General features: G+C 55.5%; 1 protein-coding gene across 11 annotated transcripts in view; it reads right to left on the bottom strand.

Annotated features, from left to right (window-relative positions):
* The window catches only part of KCNAB2 (potassium voltage-gated channel subfamily A regulatory beta subunit 2), an 82,088-nt gene that overhangs the window by 12,757 nt on the left and 47,011 nt on the right, over positions 1-22,320 (bottom strand). For 9 of the 11 annotated variants that reach the window (XM_074334202.2, XM_088790069.1, XM_074334201.2 and 6 more), the window contains 6 exons: positions 12,948-12,991; positions 12,217-12,254; positions 6,163-6,242; positions 3,515-3,559; positions 1,115-1,159; positions 265-308 (listed from right to left, as the gene is read on the bottom strand). In XM_074334202.2, the coding sequence (XP_074190303.1) occupies positions 265-308; positions 1,115-1,159; positions 3,515-3,559; positions 6,163-6,242; positions 12,217-12,254; positions 12,948-12,991 (296 nt within the window). Of the gene's footprint in view, positions 1-264; positions 309-1,114; positions 1,160-3,514; positions 3,560-6,162; positions 6,243-12,216; positions 12,255-12,947; positions 12,992-18,973; positions 19,466-22,320 lie in introns of those variants that run through there. The other 2 variants (XM_088790071.1, XM_088790072.1) reach the window with 2 other exon arrangements.

The raw sequence follows: 22,320 nt of genomic DNA, 5'->3' as shown, positions 1-22,320 counted from the left end.
CAGGCCTGTCTGTGTCCTCCCCAGAGACAACAAGGGTGACACTGCCCTGCCCTGTCCATACCCCTGCCCCCTCCCTCATGACACAGAGGGTCCCCTGTGTGAGCCTGGGTGGGAGGAGAAGGTCGGACCAGAGCTCCGGGGGTCCCCAGGCTGGGGGCCCTGCGCCCTGTCACTGGTGGGGGTGGGGGCACTGCTTTCTTTGCCTTTGCATCCAGGGAGGATGGCGTGGGTTGAGGGGTCCACACGGGGCCAGAGCCCCCTCACCTTCTATGATGTGCTTCCTGGAAAGACCTCGTTCAGTCTCCGCTCTGAAAACACAGGCCGACAGCATGAGTGATGCTGCAAGTGGTTTTGGGGAAAATGTTTGTGATGTGACGTTAGGCAAAGCAAAGGAGGTCAGCACGCGCCATGGGCGGTCTGATTCCACTCTGGGGACAAAAGCACGAGGCTGCAGGGGCGTGCTCATGCAGGCTGGGCCGGGAGGAGGCCTGGGCTGTCCTCGGGGTGGTGGGGGTGGACGCATCTGGTTTTCAATGTGTTCTTCTGCTTGGCTTGAATTTTTTTTTTTTTGAGTTTAAGAATGAATCATATATATAATTTCTAGGAAGCCAATTTTGTCCAGTCCTAGACAGAATATGGCAGGCAGCTGGAGGCCAGCAGGGCTGTTCTGTGGCCCAGGGAAGGTGGAGTGGTTTGGACAGTTCAAGAATTTTCTGTGTTGCAGAATTTTTAAGATGTTACCTTTGTCATCAGAAAAAACGACAAACCCACGAAAGTAAAATTAAAAATTAAATAGGGTTTGAGGAAAAGATAAACTCAGCAGAAGCCGCTTTTTTGGAACTTGATGTCCTTTAACAGATATGGGCACCAGCCAGGACAGACGGTTGCACACATGCAGGCCACTCCTGCTGCGGGCACCAGGGAATAAGAAACTGCACTGGGCTCCTGGCCATGGCCGGCCTGTCCAGGACAGGACCCTGCACCCTCTGTTGCCCCAGGACTGCCGTCCTCCCCCCACCCAGAAGCCTCCTAAATCAGAGATGTCTGCAGGAGGTGGGGCTGTGGCCGCTGGACCTGACCCCCCGCCGATAGCATCACCCACGGCTGCACCTACTTTCCTCCCCAGAAGATCTTCGTGGTGATGACCAGGCTGGATCGTCTGTAGACAGAAGAGAATGGGGGTGTTACTGGGCGTGGCCCCTCAGGGGTCCTCTCCTCCCCCTGACCATCTTCCGCTCTCATACAGGGGTCCTAACACCCTCCTCATCGGGGAGCACGGCTGTGAAGTGGGGCACCTCTCTATTATTTGATGTTCGCAGTGTGCTGAGCCTGGGTCCTGGGGCTCCCATGGAGTCAGGAGACAACTCACGGATGCAACTGACTAACCAAACTAACCATTACATGGATGCAACTACCATGTTTCCCCGAAAATAAGACCAGGTCTTATATTAATTTTTGCTCCAAAAGATGCATTAGGGCGTAGTTTCAGGCGATCTATGTTTTTTCATGTACAACAATCTACATTTATTCAAATACAGTCATGTCATCTTCTTCTGGAACATCATCATAACGTACTAAATGCGTCCGTCTGGCTGACAATCTTAACCGGGCTTATTTTCGGGGTAGGTCTTATTTTCGGGGAAACACGGAAACTAACCATGTAACAGTTAAGTCAGACAGTGGGGGTCTGACAGAGAGGAAGCAGGAGGAGGAGGTGCATTCAGCATTAGGTAGAGGGGGGTCTCAGGGATGGGGCTCAGCATATACGAAGCAGATTGAGGGAGTGGTCGGGCAGAGACTGGAGAAGGTCCCGTTAGGTTCGGAGGCTACCCCGGGGCTCTGGTGGGTGACATGAGCAAAGGATGGAAGGAGGCAGTGTTTTAGAAAATCTGTGAGTGGACAGCAGGCAGGGAGCTGGGGGCCCACTGAGGGAGGGAGAGGTTGGGGTGGGGGTAGGACCTGGATTGTGAGGGGAGCTCAGTGGTGCTGAGGGGAGTCTGGGCTGGGGCATCTGAGAGCCGAGGGTGGGAGGGGAAGTGCAGAGATTCAGTTCTCCTGCTTTAAATCCACATGAGACAAACGCAGACCCCATGACTCTCTCTTGGAGGGGGTGTACGGGGGGGGGGGTAATGATGGCTGTTCCTGGCTACATTTGACCTTGACCCTTCCCAAGGGAGGGGGTGAGTGATCCCTGTGGTTGTGGGTCCCCCCCCCCCCCCAGCTGCTCAGGAAACAGCTCAGAGCCACAAGCACAGGCAGCTGGGGTCACCTCCAGGTGGGAGGGATGACCTATATAAGGGTCCTGTGTAGTCACCTGACTTAATCAGAGGCAATTTACTTTAATTAGGGAGTGAGGAGGAATTTATTTTGGCGTCAGTTAGAGCCAGGAAGAAACAACTTGGGTGGGGTAAAAGGAGGGGTGTATTTCACCCACGTGGAGGCCTGATGCTGAATGGCATTTGCTAGGGGCCTGGGGAGGGCGGGGAGTGGCCCAGCTTTGTAACAGCTTCTGGTGCTCCTGAAAATAAAGACACGTGGGCCCAGGGTGTGTCTGCCACTTCAGAGGAAGCTGGGGGCTGGGGCTAGGGGGCCCCAAAGTGCAGGCAAGCGCTCAGCCCAGCAGTCTGAGGAGGGTGGGAACGGCCTGACAAGGGACAGCAGGCTCCTGACCTGCGTCCCGGGGGGTCAGCCCAGAGGGACATGGGGGTGTCCTAAGAGCTGCCCCTTCCCCGGTGAGTGTGACACGTCTGGCTCTGGGCTGGGCGGGTGTTTTACAGACTTGGGCCATTGGAGCCTCAGGACAGCCCACCAGGGAGGTGGGGACCCAAGCTCCAGAAAGGTGAGACACTTGCCAAGTCCTGTGGACAGGGCAGAAGGGTGGATTCCAGCCCCTGGGAAGGACCCTGCGCCCCTCTCTTCTTGGCAGCACCCCTGCCGTACGGGGGCTATCTGGGGAGTTCTCACGTTCTCAGCTCTTTCTGGCCTAAGTCAGCTTTGCAGCCCGGGACCCTGGCCCTCTGCACCCCTGCAGACAAACTAGGTGAGTGGTGGAGGGGTCGAGCTGGGGGGCCAGGGCCTCCACTTGACTCACTTCCCAGGAGATGCCTCCTAACTTGGAAAACTGAAGGGTGCGCCCGACTTGGCGACTGACTCAGTGGAAGCTCCCTCACCTCCTCACAGCCCCTGGCTCCCGGGGGCTGCACACCTGCCTGGGGCTACCTCCATTCTGGGACAGTCTTCCCTTCCCAGTGAGACATATTCTGGGACTTCCAGGCCTTAGGAAGATGGGCAGGCTGGACAAGGGCCAACGAAGCCAACCCCGGACGCTCTCCTGGCAAATAGGAAAGGACAGCAACCGGGACCCAAGCCAGCGCTTGCCCTGGGCCACCTGCCCACCCCATCCCAGACCCCAGAATGCATCTGCCCTCACGGAGCCCTCCCTTCCCACCGGCCTTCTCCAGGCTCTTCCTGTGTGTGCGCCCTGGCCACCGACCACACAGAGAGCAGTCATTACCTCCATCCCTTCTTCTTAATGATGTTCCCTAAAACAACTTCCGCCCTGCAAAAAAGACAGACAGGAGATTTCCTTACAGTGTAACAGAAACATCAAACCCCGCTCCACCGTGACAATCGGCCACTTGGTCCCCTCTGTGAAGGTGCCACTGGGGCCAGAGAGCCAGGCTGTCAATGCCCGCCGTGGCTCAGGCAGCTCACTTGAGAGCGAGCCTGGGAGCAGCAGTGCTACTCCCTCACGGAGCTCGCCGTGGGCACAAGTCCCCACAGGCATTGTCCGAGCAGCAGTGGCTCGGCTCTCAGAGGAGGAAGGAGCCCAAGTCCTGTTCAGCTGGACCGTAGCACCCCGTCTCCCTGCGTGGCTGCAAACTTACTGGGGAAAATGCAGCATCACGTGGGCGAAGTTTCCAGATAAGTATGTTTTTTAAAAGGTAAATTATTCATCTGTTTTCAGAGACAATAAACATGTCTTCAGGGGCAGGGGCTGAATCTGCAGCAGAGGGTGTGTGTGTGTGTCCCTCTTGCTTCTTGCTTTTGAACAACAGACAAACAGATGCCATGCTGACCGCTGTCTGTCCTGTTTGGCACCACTCTGGGCCCTGCACCAAAATCGGGCCAGCCGGAGTCACGGGTGAGTTGTTCCAGCCTCATTTGGCACTGCAGTGCTGGATTTTTAATTTTTTAACATTGAACTTTTAAGAACTTTTTGCTTGTAGCAGAATGTTTCTGAGCGAAAACAATGGACAGAGAATGATCCACACTCAGTGCCACATTCAATTATATAAGCGCCTGAGTCATCCATTCAGAGACAACAGGCTCTAATTTGCAAGCTGTTTAGAATACATTCTGAATGCTCTGTTTTTGGTCAAGATGCACAGAAATTCACTCAGCCCTGGGCCTCTTCTTTCATTCCTTGGTCCCTCACTTGTGGGACAAAGGCTCAGGACAGGAGGAAGAGAGAAAAGTAAGCTGTGGTCCTGGGGTTACAGGAACTGTAGACAGAGGTAACCACCGCCTGTTGCTGGTGGCCGTGGGTTCTTGTGGCCGTGGGGTTGGTGAGGCTGGCACCTGTCCAAGGGGGCACAAATCCTGCAGCTCTCTGGGAAGCGCCCAAATTAGCGTCAGCATGAGAAGCAGGGGGACTCAGCAAGCTATGTGGTTGGCACCCTGGTCATTGAGAGGGACAGCACCTGGCCCACCACCGCTGGAGCTGCCCGGCAGCCCTGTGCCCCGTGCAGCCTCTCCCTGCCTGTCCCTTGGCATATAGTACCCAGCTTCCACGGGTGGGCAACTGCTGGAACCGAGGCATTGATGGGGGTGAGTAGGCAGATTCAGAGGCCGGAGAGGAGTGGAGGGCAGGATGAGGGCGCTGGGCTCCAGGGGCAACAACCCACGAGGCCTCTCCCCGAGTTCTCGGTTTCTGGGAAGGGGATTCCAAGACACACTGAAGCTGCCCAGGACCCAGTGTGCTGGCCCTAGTATACCAGCCCTGGGTGTCCCTTAATCAGGGGGTAGTGAAGAAAGTGACACAGAGTGTGGCTGCCATGAAATGGAGCGTGCTGGGCGCCTGCACAGCGAGCTGCACAGAGCTGCCTCCCGCACGTGGGTGCAATGCTAGGGCACAGGCTGGGGTGCTCCGAACGAGATGGGGGCAGGGCCCCTGTGGCTTTGCACTGGGTTTCTCCACCTCTGGCCTTTGGCTAGCTCATCTGTCCAGAAAGCGTTTCACTTTGATGGGAAGTGGCTGCCAGTTTGGAGGCGTTGGGAGGGGCTGTGGCGTCAGGAGGGGCAGAGGGCTGCTGAAGTCGGTTAGAGGAGATTTGGGGGTCCCAGTGGAGGCCCCCAGGGCTGTCCGATCCTCAGACCCTGGGTCAGGACTTGAGCAGAGGCCCAGGTGGGTTCCCTAATTTGGGCCCCACTGCAGGCTGCAGGCACTAACCCGGAGCCTAGCATGGCAGGTGCTTGCCCTGTGGCCTGGGTGCATAGCAGGCCAGGCTGCTTCCAGCCCAGCTGAAGGGAATGTGGCTCGCTCCAGGCAGGAGGGGCCAGAGGGAGGAGGAAAGAGAGCCAACAAATGACTTCACAAATAAAGCTGACTTTTGGAAACCTGATGCAGGAGAGTGGATGATTTGATTACAGCCCGTCTTTAAAACTGAAGCCAGCAGCCTTGGCTGAAGAGGGCTTTTACATAATTGAGTAGGAAAGTTCACTGCCAAATATGAAGTGCCTTTTACAGTGCTCGGCTCGGCTCACGAGACCCCACTCTCCCCAGCTCCAGAGGCCCTGATTCTCTGCAGCCCTAATCGCACCATTAAGATGTGAAAATGTCCAGTGTGTGGTGCTGGCCACAAGTCACGGGCACAGCAGGAGAGCCCCGGATGACAGCTTAATTGTGGCCCCACACAGCTTCTTTGGCACCAGAGGGGCTGAGGTCATTTCGGTGCGTGGACACATGGGGAGTTTGGCAAGTGACCAGTGTCTAAGTGTGCTGCGATTCTGGCCCCATGAAAATAACGTGCCCTCGGGCCATTCAGAATTGAGAAAAGTGGGCAGAGTGGGAGGCGTGAAGCGTCTGGGGAAGCAGAGCCACAGGCTCTTCCCAGGGGAGCCGTGGCCCGTATGGCTCTTTCCCACGAGAAAGACACGTACTTGCCCGCCGCGTAGACTTCCGCGGTATCGAAGAGGTTGATGCCATTGTCGTAGGCCAAGGTCATTAGCTGCTCCGCCATCTGAAACGAGATAACCGGGGCAGCTCTCAGGCGGCACTGTCCTGCCAGCCCGGGGGCAGTGCCTGTATTGGGGCTCCCCTCGTCCTCTTCTGCCACAGGATGGGCGGGCATGGAGGCAGCACTCAGGAACAGACCCGTAGAGAAGAAAGAAGAAAACAAAATGAACGAAGAAACAGCCTAGGGACTATGAGTTTCTGTTGAGCAGGGACTCCATCTGTTGGGTCCTCTAGGCAGGCTTTGCACCTGTACTGGGTTAATGGCTTTTCAAGTTCAGGTCTACCCAGAGCTTTAGGATGTGATCTTATGTGGACATGGGGCTTTTCAGGTGTCATTAGTTTATTTAAGTTGAGGTCACACTGCTTTGGGGTGGACCCTAAATCCACTATGAGGGGTGTCCTTATAAGAACAGACACAGATATACAAGGAAGACGCCATGTGGAGATGGAGCAGAACGGGGGTGATGTGTCTACAAGCCAAGTCTGCCCAGGACCACCGGCTCCCAGCAGAGCTGGGACTGAGGAATGGAACGGACCCCTTCAGAGTCTGGCTGGGAACGCAGCCCTACTGACACCTTGATTTTGGATTTCTGGCATCCAGAACTGTGAGAGAATACATTTCTGTTTTTTAAGCCACTCAGCTGCAGGGCTTTGTTATGGCAGACTGGGGAAAGTAACAGCCCACATCAGGAGTGCGCTAGATCATGGCAGAATGAATATTTTAAAGCTACGGCTAGAATGCATCCTGTGATGCCGTAGCCCACTGAATCCTTCCCAGCAATGGCATGAAAACGATATTATTATTGTTTGCAGATGGAGAAACTGCCGTGCTCAGCTGGCACTCTGGCTTTGGCCCGGTTCTCCAATGCCTTGCAGGCAGGGGCTGACGACTAGCGACCAACTGGTAATGGGGGTGAAGAGAAAGGATGGGGGAAGGCAGCCTACAACGGACAGCCCCCTCCAAGATGTAGTAGAGAAGGGGCCCCTGAATTCTCCTGGCACTCTGGACAGGGCGGGTGTCCCTCTGAGTGTCACAGATGCAAACTCCCCCATCCCCCACTTATCCAAGCTCAGCTCAGAGCACCAAGGCCCCTCCCCAGCTAGCTCAGGGTGGGGTGAATGATACTTAAACCCTACAAAACTGCAGGACAGAAGCTTCACAGAGCTTCTCCCAATTCCAAACTGAGAAGCTCCACCCACCAGGCAGGTATGGAGAGCGAGGTTGGTGGCCGGTGGGGATCAGTGGGGTGGATGAGGGGCTCAAACGCTGCCGGAGGGAAGGTGGTCAGGTGCGACCACATCTTTTGGTTTTTCAAGAGAAGCGAGAAATCCAGGATTCTTTTTTTTTTTTTTTTGGGGGGGGGGAGGAATCTGATTTTCGAATGTCTGCGATGAACCCTAAAGCTTTCAGATCCTGAGCAGTTAGCTGCTGCCGCCTGACTCCAAGTGCAGGGCATGGTGATGCCATTGCTGGAGGAGTTCTCTGGACTCTGGAGCTCTAGTGTAAGTGTATCGAGTGTATCCATACACCTTCTCCTGCCCCCCACGCCCTCCTTCTGCTGCTGCTCCTCTCCATGCAGCTCCCTCTACCTTAGGGCCCCTTTCTTGTCTTTGGTGTTCCAGGCACACGAGTTTCCTTGACGGGTTCTGTCTTCATCCCAACTTTTCCCGATACGTCCCACCAGGCCGCGGACCCTACCCTGATGGGGCCGTACAGATGCTTCAGGGATCAAGCTGTCTCCTGGGGAGGGCTCTGAGCAGAGGTGACTCAGGGCAAGGCTCTTCTTGTTGTATTTCAGACACACGCATATTTTCTTACACGGAGGGAAGCTTGCTACAGGTATTCTGCAATTTGCTTTTGTCACTTACAATACATCCTGGAAATCAATCCATACCAGGTCACGGAGACCTCCTGCAGTACTTTTTAAAAAAAAAAATGTATTAAAAAAATGAAAAACGGTGGTAAAATATACATAAAAATTATCATTTTAACCATTTTCACGTGTGCAGTTCTGTGGCATTAAGTAGAGTCACGCTGTTGTGCAACCAGCCACACCATCCACTTCCAGAACTTTTTTATCTTCCACGACTGAAACCCCATCCCCTTAAACACTAACACCCCATTTCACCACCCCCAGCCCCTGGCACCACCCGTCTACTTTCAGTCTCTACGAATCTGACTCCACTGAGTAGCTCACATGCATGGAATCATACAGTACTTGTCCTTCTGTGACTGGCTTACTTATTTCACGTGGCATGACGCCCTCGAGGTCACTCATGCTGTAGCATGTGACAGGATTTACAGGGCTGAGTTTTGACAGGCGGTTAGGAGTTCGTCAGGCAGGCTGGGGGAGAGTGGGTGGAGGAGGGGGCGTTGCAGGCAGAGGGCCAGTGTATGCCTGCTGTACCTGCAGTCTTGCCCACCTGGGCTCAGGTCACCCACCTACGCCTCCTCACTCACTCACCTTTCTCTCCATCTGGCCTGGAAACCGTCAGCCCATCCTGTCAGCTTCCCCTTGCAAACCGATGCAGAGTCTGACCACTCCTGCCACGTGTACTCTGCCCGCCTGGCCCAAGCCAGAGCATCCTTCAGCTGGGTTTTTGCTGTAGACCCACAACTCTCTGCCTCTCTCCCTATCTCCTCTCCTCCTCTCCATCCCCCACCCCCAGGCCAAGTGTGGCCCAGGGACCAGCAGCATCAGCATCAGGTGCATCAGGCTGTGTCCGGACCTGCCATGGCAGACTCGGCAAATCTCCAGGGCGTCCTGCACATGTTACAGTTTGAGAAGCAGTCCTCTGAGTGGCCTCCTCCCATGTAACAGCCAGTGAGCCTTTTATGGTCAAATTTCTTCTTTGCTAAAAGCCCCCAGTGGCTTCCACGCCATGGATGGTCAAAGCCAAAATCCCCAGCGGGACTGATTAAATTAAGGGTATCAAGAGGGGGAGATTATCCTGGATCACCTAAGTGGGTCCTAAATGCCATCATCACACATGTCTTTACAAGAGAGAGGCAGAGGGAGATTTGACACAGGAGGAACAGAAGGGGGTGTGACCACTGGGGCTGGACCGATGTGTCCACACGTGAGCATGGCCGAAGAGGCGAAAGGCATTGCTCCTAGGAGCCTCCACTGCGAGTGTGGCTTTGCCCTCACCTTGCTCTCAGCCGCTGATACTGATTTAGGACTTCTGGGCTCCAGACTGTGAGAGAACAAATCTCTGGTGTTTCTAAACCACGCAGTTGGTGGTCACTTGAATGCACCCTCCATGGCACGTTGAGCCCTCAGGGATAAGATGAGCTCGCTGTCTGTCCCCCTCACCAGAGAGAGAGCAGCCTGGAGGCAGGAACCTGGGACCCAGCACTCGGTAGCTGCTCAGCAGGCATGAGTTGAGTGGAGCCTGCTTTCCAGCTGGCTCCGGTGGTTCCTAGACCTATTGCTCCAACCGCTTCCTCACTGCCCCTGGCCACTCCTCTCTCTGCTCTATCACCCCAGAGAAGCCTTCTCCTCCTTCCACCTGAGCAGCCCTGTGAGGTCACAGAAGGGGCACTAAACCTGAGGTTGGAACCTGACTCTGACCAGGGCAGCTCTGAGACCTGGCCGTATGATCTGAGTTTTACTAACATTGTCTGCTTCCTCTGTGGCTGGTTCCTCTCTGCCCAGCCCACTGGGGCCTCCCTGCCTGGGATGACAGCCCCACAGATGACAGCTGCCGAGACCCCACAGGACAGGGAACGGCAAACCTTTTCCGTAAAGGGCTAGAGAGTAAATAGTCTAGGCTTTGCGGGCCAGATGGTCTCTCTGGCTGGTACTCAACTCTGCTTTGTGTCGTGAAAGCAGCTACAGACAATATGAAGGTGAGTGGGTATGGCCGCCTGCCAATAAAACTTTATTTACAAAAACTGGCTGTAGAATTCATAGAGACAGAGATTAGAGGTTAACCAGGGGCTGGGGAGTTGTTGCTTAATGGGTACCGGGTGATGAAAAATTCTGGAAATGGACCGTGGTGATGGTCGCATAGCAAATGAATGTACTTAATGTCACTGACCTGTACACTTAGAAATGGTTAACATGGTAAATTTTATGTTATGCATGTTTTAACCACAGTAAAAATGGTTCAAATGGCAAATCTTATGTTTCAAATAGCTAATAAAAAAGAAAAAGCTAACAAGAAAAAAAAATCGGTGGGGGGCCACATTTGGCCCGCTGGCGCTCTCTCGCTGACATTTGCAGTGTCTCACCATGGAACACTCATGTGCCACAGTAAATCCAACAGTTGCTTGTTTCTGAACCTCCCTGGCACCTGGGCACAGTATTTGGCACACAAGACGTAACTCTGGATTCCTGGGCATGTTGCCTTCCTTTGGACATAGGCTTAACAAGGAACACAGCATTCTAGACAGGGCTTCCTGTCTGGGACGCCCAGTGGGGCCGTGGGGCCTCCCTGGGGTTGGGCAGCACTCATGTCTCTCTGAGCCCGGGATAGTTCTTGCTTCCTTGTGGCACCAACCCTGTAGGCTCACGCCCAGCAGGCAGCCAGCTGAAGACTAAAACGCAGGCATTCTGCATCGGAACGTGGCGAGTTGGGCCCCTCATACTACACATATTGATTGTTCGGGGCACTAACTGTAAGTGAAAATTCGGCTTGCTCCTTCGCTCAATCATTTGCACCCGCCAAGACCTTCTAGAGTCCTGAATCTGTCATCTATTGTATCTGCTGTCCTCCCAGCTTTGCGTCACCTGGAAACGACTTCTAATGTCTCCATACATGTCACTGTGTCCCTGATGGAGACATGGCAGAGCCAGCCGGGGCTGCCACCGGATCATTAATCAATACCCTCTGGGTACGATGATCTGTTGGTGAAAAGGTCACCTAATTGGATGGTCACCATCCGCCACTTCTCTCCATCTTTCCCACAAGGACACCACATGCAGTGCAGCCAGTGCTGTGTGGAAATGAAGTCACGCCCTCCCAGAATTCTCCTGTGTATGAATTTAGTGACTACATGGAGAGGGAAACAGGCGAGTCAGACTCGGCCTCTCTGGGTGACCACGTCCTGGTGGGTGTTGGGGCCCCTGCTTCCGGTCTCAGTGCTTGGAACCAATCGGCTGGTCCCCTGCACCTTAAACACTGTGCCTTCACCCTGAGACAGCCCAGCCCCAGCCCCTCAAAGCAAGGCCCAAGAGTTCTCGAACCCATGCTGTCATAACAAGAAAAAGGAACAGAAAACACAAATTAAATGCATTTAGATCGCGATCGAAGCAAAGCTTTTCCTTTGAAAACTAACTGAGCAACCACAGCTTACCAGGGTCTCAAATGAACTCACGTATTAATTTTTAAACGCAACAGTAAGTAGGACAAATGTGAACATGGCTTCTTGTGCAGACATCCAGAGGTCGCTGAGCAAATGCCACTGTTCTTGTTTCCCAGATACCCACTCACTGTCCCGGAACGCACAGCAGCTTAGAAACGCACACAGCGCTCTCTGGGACAGACCCAGAGACGCAAGCATCCCAGTTGTGAAGAGAGCCGCCCCAGCAAGTGTGTGTGACGCTAGTGCATGCAACTGATGCCAGCCCTGGGGACTGCAGCGGGAGCCTGGGGAGACGTAAATCTGCTCAGTCCTCAGCTGGGAGCAAAGTCTGCGGAACTTGCTCTCAGGCGCCTCAGCAGATGGTTACTGAAGTTGCAAATTCGCACGGGCATGCTCGTAGCAGCCGCTTACAGAGGCACGGGGCTTTATAATTGGGAAAACCCGCCCTCCCTGAATGTTCCTGGACCACGGCAGAGGACAAACCCGAGGTGCTGGGACTTGAGGGGACTTGAAGCCCCAAGGCACCTGGCTGCTAAGTGTGGTCTGGCTGCTGGGCTCCCACAAGGCCAGGAAGAGGGAAGCCGGGGCGGCTGCGGGGCACAGACCCACTGGGGCACTTAGTGGCCCTCAACCACGTGCTCGGGGGAATGAGAGAGCCCTGTCTTACCTCGTCGGTGATCTGGCCTCCGAAGGTCACCCATGTTCCTAGAAGGAGACACACAGGCTCAAGTCAGAGGACCTCCCCAGGAAGCCACATGTCCCTTCCCCGGGTGCTGGGACCTCAGGCTGGGGCACAGGGCGACAGCCACAAGCTGTCACATGGCTTTGCTCTGTGGTGAGCATGTCCTGGGCATGTGTGGATACCTGGCCTTTGGGCAAGTGTCCCTCTCTTGGGGCCACCAAACCAAGGGGACAGGATGTACCCAGAGTAGGCAGCAGGCCGCAGGGCTTTGAAACGCTGGTTGTGGCTCCCGCTCCAGGGACAGGCCGCAGGGAGCAGGACGAGGGGTGTCTCCCCGAAAATGGGGAAGGACTGACGGCCTTGTCCTCGTGTTTGCCAGATGGCAGGTGTGTGTGTGTGTGTGTGTGTGTGTGTGTGTGTGTGTGTGTTGGGAACGGATACGGTGTGCATCGTGGAGGTGGAGGGACAGCGTGATTTTGGAATGGAGCTCACATCTTGGAAAAGAGGAAAAAGGCCGCATCTCTGTCCCCCTCCCTCTCTTAGGCATCCCCTCGCCTCCTGGTTACCATGGCAACAGACAGATTGACAGACAGACATCCTGGTTGTGGGTGCTACTCCCTCCCCGCCCCCAGGGCAGCCCCCTTCAGTTCTTGCCCAGCCCTCCCACAGCCCCTGCTTCCTTGGGGGGCACTGGACCAAGGGGCCTCCACACTCACCAAGCCCCAGGCAGGACACCCGCAGGCCCGACTTGCCCAGGTTCCTGAAAAACAAACGCTGTGTGAGTTCTCAGCGGCCAGGGCAGGACCTGCCAACCGGCTTGGGCCCTCCACTGCTCCCAATGCCAGCCCCCTGAGCTCCCCATCTCAGCTAATGCTCGTTTTGAGGCTCTGAAAGCAAGAGGGACGTTCAGGGAAAGGCCTACTGCTCTCTTGCCCCTGGGGGTCCAGGGCCAACTGTCCCCCCTCCACACACACACACCAGGGGTTAGCCACACTGCTGGGACAGGCCACGCTGGTGACAAGGCTGGAGGACCACCCCGGGGAGAGAATGGTGAGATGGACACGTCTTATCTCACAGGCTGAAAGAAACTGACTCAGGCCTATGGTACCGGCGACGGGACAGCCTCCTATAACAAATCCCTCTTTCCGTTTCTTTAGTGTCACATTTGTGATTTTGTGTATCTTTATTCCTCCTGTCTGAGAAGCTGAGCAGAAGTTAGTCCCACTTCACGGGCCACGTGACCCAGGGATCTGTCCCTCAGTAATAGGAAAGTGGGGAGACAAGAGTTCCATCGTGGGGTGCTGATTCCTGCCCTGGGCTGAGCCATGAGCCGAGCCCTGACCCACGGCCACTCAGTAGGGGGAGATCCAGACTCCCCGACAGCATACAGGCTGCCCAGGGCTCTGTCATGGGCCCACTGAAGCGCCCCTCCATGGGGCACATGCCAGGTCCCCATGAATGGGCCGTGGGCCCTCACTAATGTCCTCAGGGGGTCATGGAGGGTGGCAGCGCCCCGCTGAGCCCTGGGATGCCAGTCCATCCTGACACAGGCTGGCTGGGAGCCTGGGGGGCAACAGCAGGCCGGGTGGCCCTCAAGTATCCTGTCACCAGTCCCCCGACAGCAGGTGGGGCTAGCACCTGCCTTTTCCTGACACTGAGTCCCACTTTATGGAAGAACACACTAAACATGTCCAGGAGTGGGGGGCTGGGCTCCACCCAGCAGCTGGCTTGGGGAGCACACTCCCAGCCACGGTGGCATGCCCCCCTCCCCGCATTTTCTGGTAACACAGGATGTGAGCTGCCCAGATGGTGAAGTTGGTAAGTGGCAGGGCGGGTGTCCCGGCCACAGCTGGGCGCTGACCTTTTTGGTGTTGGACTTCATTTCCCTCCTGGGACCCCTGCTGGCAACCTAGTCCTGGGACCAGCCCGGGGTGTGCTATCCTTCTAGGCAGTGGGAAGTCAGACTGCTGCGAGACACAGAGGGAGAACCCCAGCCTCCTTCCCCAAGGGCCCCCCACTGTTTCCCTGTGCTACCCCACTTCTAACTATAGTGGGTGATGTGTCCTCAGTTCCTCTACCCAAACCCAGTCCCCTGGGAAGGAGGTGTGGGGCGTGAGCCCGATCAGCTGCTCTCTGACACAGGCCCACTCTGACCTTCTGCAGCCTCAGTTTCCCTGGTTACAAGACCCCTGGACCCCACCCATATCACAGGCGGTCGTTGGTTGGGGGAGAGTAGACTAAACTTGGAAGCAGTTTGAACACAGTTTGATGTGTCACCAAACTTAAGGTTGAAATTACCCAGCTTTCTTGTCAAATTCCCCATTCAAAGCAGCCCAGCTGCCAGCTCACTGTTCTTACAGGACTGACGGGGACCCTCCTAAATGAGGATGCAATAGCAGCTGATTTCTCTTTGGGGGCGGGGAGAGGTAAGGCAGAGGCTCAGAGGCCGGAGCGCAAATCCTGTTTCAGCCTTTCTGGCTGTGTGCCCCCGCGCATGTCATGTAAGGTAAGAGCCGGTGCTCCCCTGTGCTCATCTGCAGAAAGGGCTCACCATGGCACCTCTCGGGGTGGCCATGGTGACTCTGACTCCGCCTGGGTGTCACTCCGAGAGGCAGCACAGACAGGACAGAGGCCTGGCTCCTTATATGAAAAACAACAGACAGATACAAAAGGCTTTACATATTACGGTGTTAAAAAGGGAATGGAAGGAAGTCTCCCCTCGTCTTTTCCCCTGTAAATCGGTGAAGTAATCGGAAGGTGCCTCAGCACGGCTTATAGGCTCCAACCTAGAGCAAGCTCGTTTGTGACGGCTGGAAAGGCAGGCCTGACCCATCACCTATACACTCGCCTCAGGCCAGGTGTACTTAGCAGTTGAGGTAATTTTTCCCACGCTACCTAGAAAGTACCTGTGACGAGAAATTAGAACATTGCTCACAAGCAGTCTGGTAACGAAGCAAAAGGACTGACGGTTCCTTCTGGTCAGCAGTTCTTAACTGTTCTGGGGACTAAAACAGACCCCTCTGTGAACATGTGCTCACACACGAAAGCCCTCAGAACCTCGTTTGTGGTGCCCAGGTGTTCGCAGAGCCCTAAGGCACCTGGTCTAGATAAGTCCAGGTGCTGGAGTAGGGCTGAGATCCCCCCTCCCGCAAAACCACCCCCACGTTTGACCATGGGGAATCAATTTCCTGGCCAGGCTCTGTGGAAGGCCAGGCTTTTGAGTGTCCTCCTGCATTTTCCCTTTCATCAGTGTGGAACCCAGTGCCAGGACGTGCTACGTGCCCAGGGGATGAATGGATTTGGCAGTAGATAAGTGGTGACGACAGAACGCCAGGCTGAGCTCATATGTGTCTGTGGCCGAAAATGCACGCGGCCTCTCACCACCAGAATGGGCTGCATTTCCTCCCAAGCCAGGGTAGGACCCAGGGCGCCTGGCTGACCAGCTGCTTCTCCACCCACTGCCCAACGGGAATGATTTAACAAAACTAGGGCACCGTGTGATGCCTCAATTCCCCCGCTCGAGCTGTTTCCCCATTAAAATGACGGTATTAGTTCTGCCATCCACTGCCAGGCCTCAGGAGAATGAATGAGAAAGGACAGGGTGTCTCCAGGCTAAAACCTTTACAGATATGCTGCTCAGTGGGGGTGGGGCTCTCAAGAAATCACAGCCTGGTCTGGACCGCGGCTGGTGACACACTTGCTGCCATTCGAAACTTTCAAGAGGCGAAAGGTACTTCCTACAGACTTTTCTCCCCTAATTAGAACCTGACACAATGATAAAATAGTTGGCTAAATCTCTAAACCCAAATAACGTTAGTCTTCATTAATTTGACTCATGTCTCTTCTAGGGTCTGGAAACCCTCTAATGAGGACTTGCAAGTTTTAACCTTTGCCAAGAAAAGCTCTGAGAGGCTCGTCAAGCAGCCCCCTCACTCAGCCCCAAACACTGCACCTCACACTCTGGGCAATTACAGATCCTTTAAAAATAGTTCAAGGCCTTTCACTTCAGCCATCTGGATTGAGGACAAAACTCTGATCAAGTGATGGAAAGAAACATGGCGTTGATGATCTGGTTTGATGAAGAAGGGACCAGGATGCTTTGCGGTCACTGTGGGGTGACTACCTGTTTACAGGTCTGTTCTGCTCCCAGATTCCAGGCTCCCTAAGGACAGGCCTGGGTTTCCAGGTCTTCTTTCGATTGCAGCTGGCAGTGGCAGGGTCCCGAGGGTATAACTCCAGGTGAGAAGCCCAGACCCTGGAGCAGACCTGGGGACCCAATGCTGGCTTCTCCCCTTACTCACTGTGCTTGGCCTCCCAGCTCCCCTCACACTGAGCACCTCTTCGTTCCTCCGGCAAGAATGTGGCAGCCTGGTGCTGGCCACACACCTTTAGTTCCCTTAACACTGACAGGTGTGGCTGGAGGCCTCCTCCTGGCCCTGGAGGGCACCGCTGGGATGGGCCAGCTTCCTAAGGAGATGGGGGGTCCACAGATTGAGATCAGGCCCCCTGCAGCCTCCACCTGCACTCTGGCTGTGGCCCTGGGACAGTCATTATGGAGCAATCCCCTGGGGCAAGGTACCCATGAGCAGGAACCCCCCATGCTCAGCAAGGCCACCCTGTGGTTTGGATTCTGCCATCCATTTCAGCTGCTATGAAACATCCTTCCAGGGTATGAACCCACCTCCCCTTCCCACAGCCCAAGTGAAGCTCTCCTGGCCCAGCCACTCGTAAGGACACACAAGGTCTAGCAGTTAGGAGGTGCTGGGGCTGGGATCTGAACCCAGGTCCTCAGACTGCAAACCCCTCCAGTCCAATGAGTGTCACTCTTCATTGTCGGTCTCGCCCTCCTGCCTCCAGCATGTGTCACGCACGCACGCACACACGTATGTGCACATACACAGATGCACACACAGTCATGCTGAGCACATACTGTTACCAGGCTCTTTGCGATCTGCTCCTCAATGGATCTTAGGATCTCAGGAGGGAAATCACGTTAACAGCCACGCTTTCCGCTGACACAGTGCTTTATAGTTTTAGAAATGGTCTCTTGTATGAACTCCTTTGAGGATCTTAGGATTGACTTAAAAATCGCAGCAGGGAACAGGTATCAAACTAAAAAAGTGTACAGTGTTTACTCCTACCGTGTTTCCCCGAAAATAAGACCGGGTCTTATACTAAGTTTTGCTCCAAAAGACGCATTAGGGCTTATGTTCAGGGGATGTCATCCTGAAAAATCGTGCTAGGGCTTATTTTCTGGTTAGGTCTTATTTTCGGGGAAACACGGTAGCTGTTGATCCCCACTTAAAAGATACAAATCCCCAGAGATTCCAGAACAGATAATTCCATCCTGCATTGTCCTTGCTGAGCTTAGAGGATAGGACAAAACCCTTCACCCCAGAGGTTCATTACAGAATGCCAAACCTCCCCCAAGGACAGGGAAGGGAGGGATAAGGGACTAGATGCAGAAGGACTCAGTTATTCCAGAATTCTGGAGGAGGCATGGGACTTACGACTTGGTTCTTTCCATGAGGTCCAACTTTGGGGCTTTGGTTTTGGGGAGGTTTAAGCTATGTGTGTCGGTTGTCAGAATTCTCTCACTTTCGAGTTGCCACCAAATACCAGCTGATAACAAGTCTCCTCAAATACAACAAGAACCGTCTGTGGCTTTTTTAGAGGCTGGTAGCCATGTGACTGAGTCACAGAGGGAAGACTGGGGAACACTTTCCTGGGAAACCCGGGAACCAGAAACCTAACCTAGCTTTTCCAGTTTATGCAGGTAGTTTGTTGTAAGGACCCCCTTCTCCCAGGAACAATGTTCTTGAAGCAACAAGGGGCTCTGGGCGCAGAGAGACTCGTGGGGGATAAGAAAGGCCAGACCTCCAGCAGGGTGCCCCATGACCCTGCCCCCAGGGGCCCTTTGTACAAAGCTGGACCCTCCTTTTCCACCTGGTACATCTGCTGAGGATCTGAGCAGGGACATGGGTGGGGCAGTGGGGTGGGAGCGCAAGGGATAGCAGGAGGGTCCCTGCACCTTACACTTGAGCTTTGCACTCTCTCCACATACAAGTCACAGCAAGAGAACCTGCAGCCCTGGGGGACTGAGCCCAGGCAGAGGCACCTAGGACAGCCTGTGTCATCATCATGCTGGGGCTGAGCCATCAGCAGAGACTCCAGATGTGGCTCTGTGGCCTGTGCAGTGTCTGTCCTGCCTAGAAGAACTGGAGCCTGGGTTCTGGCTCAGGTCGGGGAGGGGGGATTAATTCCATGCCTTGGTTCCCCCAATGGCCCCTGACTATCAGACCAATGCTCGTCATAGTGGCCTAACTGCAAAAACAACAGACGACGACCCACGGGGCAGCTTCTGGGGCCCTGTGTGCCCAGGGGGAGGGCAGGGGGCCTGTAGCCAATGCCCAGGGTCCCCAGGAAGAGAAATCATCACAGAGTCCAACGTGGGCGACTTGGCTATTGTAACCCCCCCCCCCCCCCGCCTCGGAACAGAAACAACCCGGCAGAAGGAAGAGGGGCCATCATGCACCTTCTCTCCCTAGTCATGAAAAAACTTGGGGCTGACCCTGAGCCTCGACTTTGTTTCTCATCAGTCTACTAAGGTGAGAAAAAGCACCCCCTCTCCCCAGCCTCTCAGCTCGCGAACCACCCAAGTCTGAAGGGATTTGCAGATTTACCAGCTCCCCCAGATGGGGTCGGGGAGCCCCCTGCACCGCAAAGCCACCGAGCCTCGTACCTGTATTTCATCCCCGGCTGCTTCACGCTGGCGTCACCAGTGCTTGGGTGGCTCTGCACTGACAGCTGTCCCAGGCTCCGGGCCACCATGGCCACAGTGCGGAAGCGGCCGCGGGTGGCCAGGCTGGGGCTGCTGGCCGCCGGCCGTCCCAGCCGCTCATCAGGGCCCCGGCCCTTGAGGCCGTGCTCCGAGCACACGAAGGACACCTGCATGCTGAGGTCGGGCTGACACTCAGCGCCAGGCCGCGTCCCCTCTCCTTCTGGGTTTCGAAGTCATCTGCCCCTGGAAGCCCTTCTCTGCCCCCACAAGGCTTTATCTTAGGAGGCCAAGGAGCTGCGAGGCCTTCCTCCAGGAGCGAGGGTTCCCGAAGGCAACGACGACGACGGAGATGACGGAGAAAACGCCTGTGCAGCCTCCCAGGGAAGGGAATCAAATTTCCAGAAGTGTGCGAGTAAAGACCTTATCACAGACGACTTGGAGATCATGTGGGGGTGCCATTTGCTGTCCCATTCACATCTTCCTTGTCTCTGGGGGTCCCTCCTCTGCCCCCATCCTGGTCTGGCTCTGGCTGCCCGGCCCCCAGCCCAGCAGTGTCCAGCAGGGCTGGGCTACTAGCTACTCCTGACCAATGAGCAACATCATGGCCTCTGACGGGAGAAGGAGGAGGGACGGCCCCTCCGTCGGGGCAGCGGCCTGGGGGCTGAGCTGGGGCTGCTCTCCTGGGGCAGCGGCCTGGCAGCTCGGGGAGCAGCTGTGTCTCCAGGCTTCCCTGAGTCTCTCGGAGGAAGCCTGGAGTGTAACTCCTGGTGTCACACTGTGGGCTGTTGGGACTCCCACCGAGTCAATTAGGTAACCGGTGAGAGCAGCAGGAGGCCTCCGGTGACTCATCATTAAAGGGGGGGACGCTGGGGGTGGGGGTGGGGGGCGCAGCACTGACAGCCGCTGGGCCAACACCGAGCCAGGCAGGCAGTGTAGCCGGCAGACGGCTCAGCTCGCAGGCAGCAGCTCCGGCCAGCTCTGTCCGCTCGTGATTCTCACCCAGGAAAGTGGGGCTTCCACTGGGGCTTGGCACAAGGAGAAGCCAAATCACCATAAATGTGGAGGACAAAAGGCCACTATTTAGATGACAGTGACACATGGCCTGAGGAAAGGAACCTGGGGGTCAGGGACCAGAGACCTGGGCGGTTCCAGCACTTACACAGAACTTACTAGGTCATAGCAGACACTCAATAAATGCTTCTGGAATGAATGAATGCATGGATGGAGGGATGAACGAATGAACGAGTGAAGATTCCCCCCCACCCCAGTCTCATCCTGCTTTCCCACACTCATGGCTCTGGGGTTCCCTGAAACCCAGAGAGATCCCCATTAGCAGGAGAGGCTGGCATTGCACTCTGACCCCAAACATGCCACTCTTGACCTTCAGGGGCCCCCTGGCCAAAGCTGCCTTTGGGTCCTTTCTTGCCCTTTAGGAGGGGCTGAGAAAGCAGGAAGCAGGTGGTCAGCGGTCTAGCTCAGGCTCCGCTGTTCATTCCCTGTGTGATTATAAGTGAGTGTCTTGCCCTCTCTGGGCCTCTAGGCCTCCACTGACAAAAAGAGGGGCGTGGCTAGAGGAGCCACTCTGTCCCTGCCAGCTGGGACCTGCAGGGGCCTTCCACACCAGCTGGCTGTCCACCCTGGCAGGACCCAGAGAAGAATCCATCCAGAACTGCTCACAACAGATGGTGGCTGAAGTTGCTCTCAGCCCGGCCCTCCGTGTTTGACACAGAAGTTAGGAGTAAAATCTTGTTGGGTCCTGGGCTTCCTGCTCGTGAGCTGGGCAGCAACTTCCACGCCGAGCCTCAGTGTCCTCAGGGTCCGGTCAGCTCACAGTCCAGTCAAAGGCACAGTTAGGTCACACCTGCACAGTGCTCACGTGGGGTCTGGTCCTCGGGAAGTGCTCACAGGTGGCATGTGTGCCCATGGCCCCCCAGCATAAGGGAATGGCTTTCTGGGGGTGGGAGTCAGTGTAGGGCCATGTGCGAGATTCTCCCCGTGCCCCCCAAGTAAGTGGACCCCTATCAACTTCCCCACAAACACAAGTCTGACTTGGCTGCAGGAGCTACTTCCTGAGGGTGACCTCGGGACACAGGGTCTGGAAGGGCAGAGCTGGGGCCTTTGCCAAGGGGGCTCTGGTAGGTCACAGATGCCACCTACAGAGGTCAGTGGGAGCCCCTAGGACCCACAGGCCCAGCTCTGCCTACCTCTTCCACCTGCCCATGTAAGCCTTGGGGCTTGGCTGGCCTGGGTCCCTGAGCTCAGGGCAGGCTGGGGCCCTCCGTGAGCCCCCTGGTGGCAGGGACGGGAAGGTGGGCGGGCGGTCTGCAATGCTGACCCCACTCACCAGCTGCCCGTCCCTCCATTTGCTGGATCCTGCCACTTGAGGACATCGGGCCCCAGTGTTCAGGGAGCCCACTGGCCTACTGAAGAGGCCGAAGGCGGCCAACTCTGCCTCCGGCCCCTCCCCAGGGCTCTCGGAGCTCATAGTCCCAGGCAGAGTTGCTCAACATCGTACCAGGGCGTCAGAGAGCGTGTTACAAATGCAGATTCCTGGGCCCCACCCAGACGGACGGAATCAGCGGTTCAGGGGCTGGGCCTGGGAAGCTGTATTTTCATCAAGAGCTTCGAGTGGTTAAGCACCTGGCCCAGGGGATGTGGGAATCTCCACTTCTTTCTTACACGTCTCCCTGTGCTCTGGCAAACTCTTGGATCTCACAGAGCTGGCCTCTTACTGGTTCTCAGGGGCTGCTCTCCCCCGGGTCGTGTGCTCTCAGCACCACCACGTTAAGTGAGAGCCACAAGGACTTAGTCTCCGGCCTTACTGCACGACGCAGCAATTCCACTCCTAGGTCTGTGCCCAGAGAGCTGAACACACACCCACACAAAACCTTGAACACAGATGCCCACACAATAGCGGAAAAAGTGGAAACCACCCAAACGTCCATCAACTGACAAATGGATAAACAAAATGAGGTCCAGCCACAGAGTGGAGTGTTATTCAGCCCTACAAAGGAACGCAGTACCGACGACACAGGCTACAGCACGGATGGACCTGAAATCATGGGCTGAGTGAGAAGCCAGTCACAGAAGGCCACAGAGTATAGGATTCCATTTACATGGGATGTTCAGAACAGGCAAATCCATAGAGACAGAAAGCAGACTGGTGGTTGCCAGGGGCTGGGGCGGGGGAAACTGGGGAGCTAATGTGGGTACAGGGTTTCTTTTTGGGGTGATGAAAATTTTCTAAAATGGATTGTGATGACTTTTGCACAACTCTATGATATACTAAGACTACTGAATTATACACT

Source organism: Rhinolophus sinicus, chromosome 14 (genome assembly GCF_057876585.1).
Source record: "Rhinolophus sinicus isolate RSI-liver-muscle chromosome 14, RSI-T2T, whole genome shotgun sequence".
Classification (NCBI taxonomy): domain Eukaryota; kingdom Metazoa; phylum Chordata; class Mammalia; order Chiroptera; family Rhinolophidae; genus Rhinolophus; species Rhinolophus sinicus.
The sequence above is the reverse complement of the archived record's forward strand: the minus strand, read 5'-3'. Positions and strand labels throughout refer to the sequence as shown.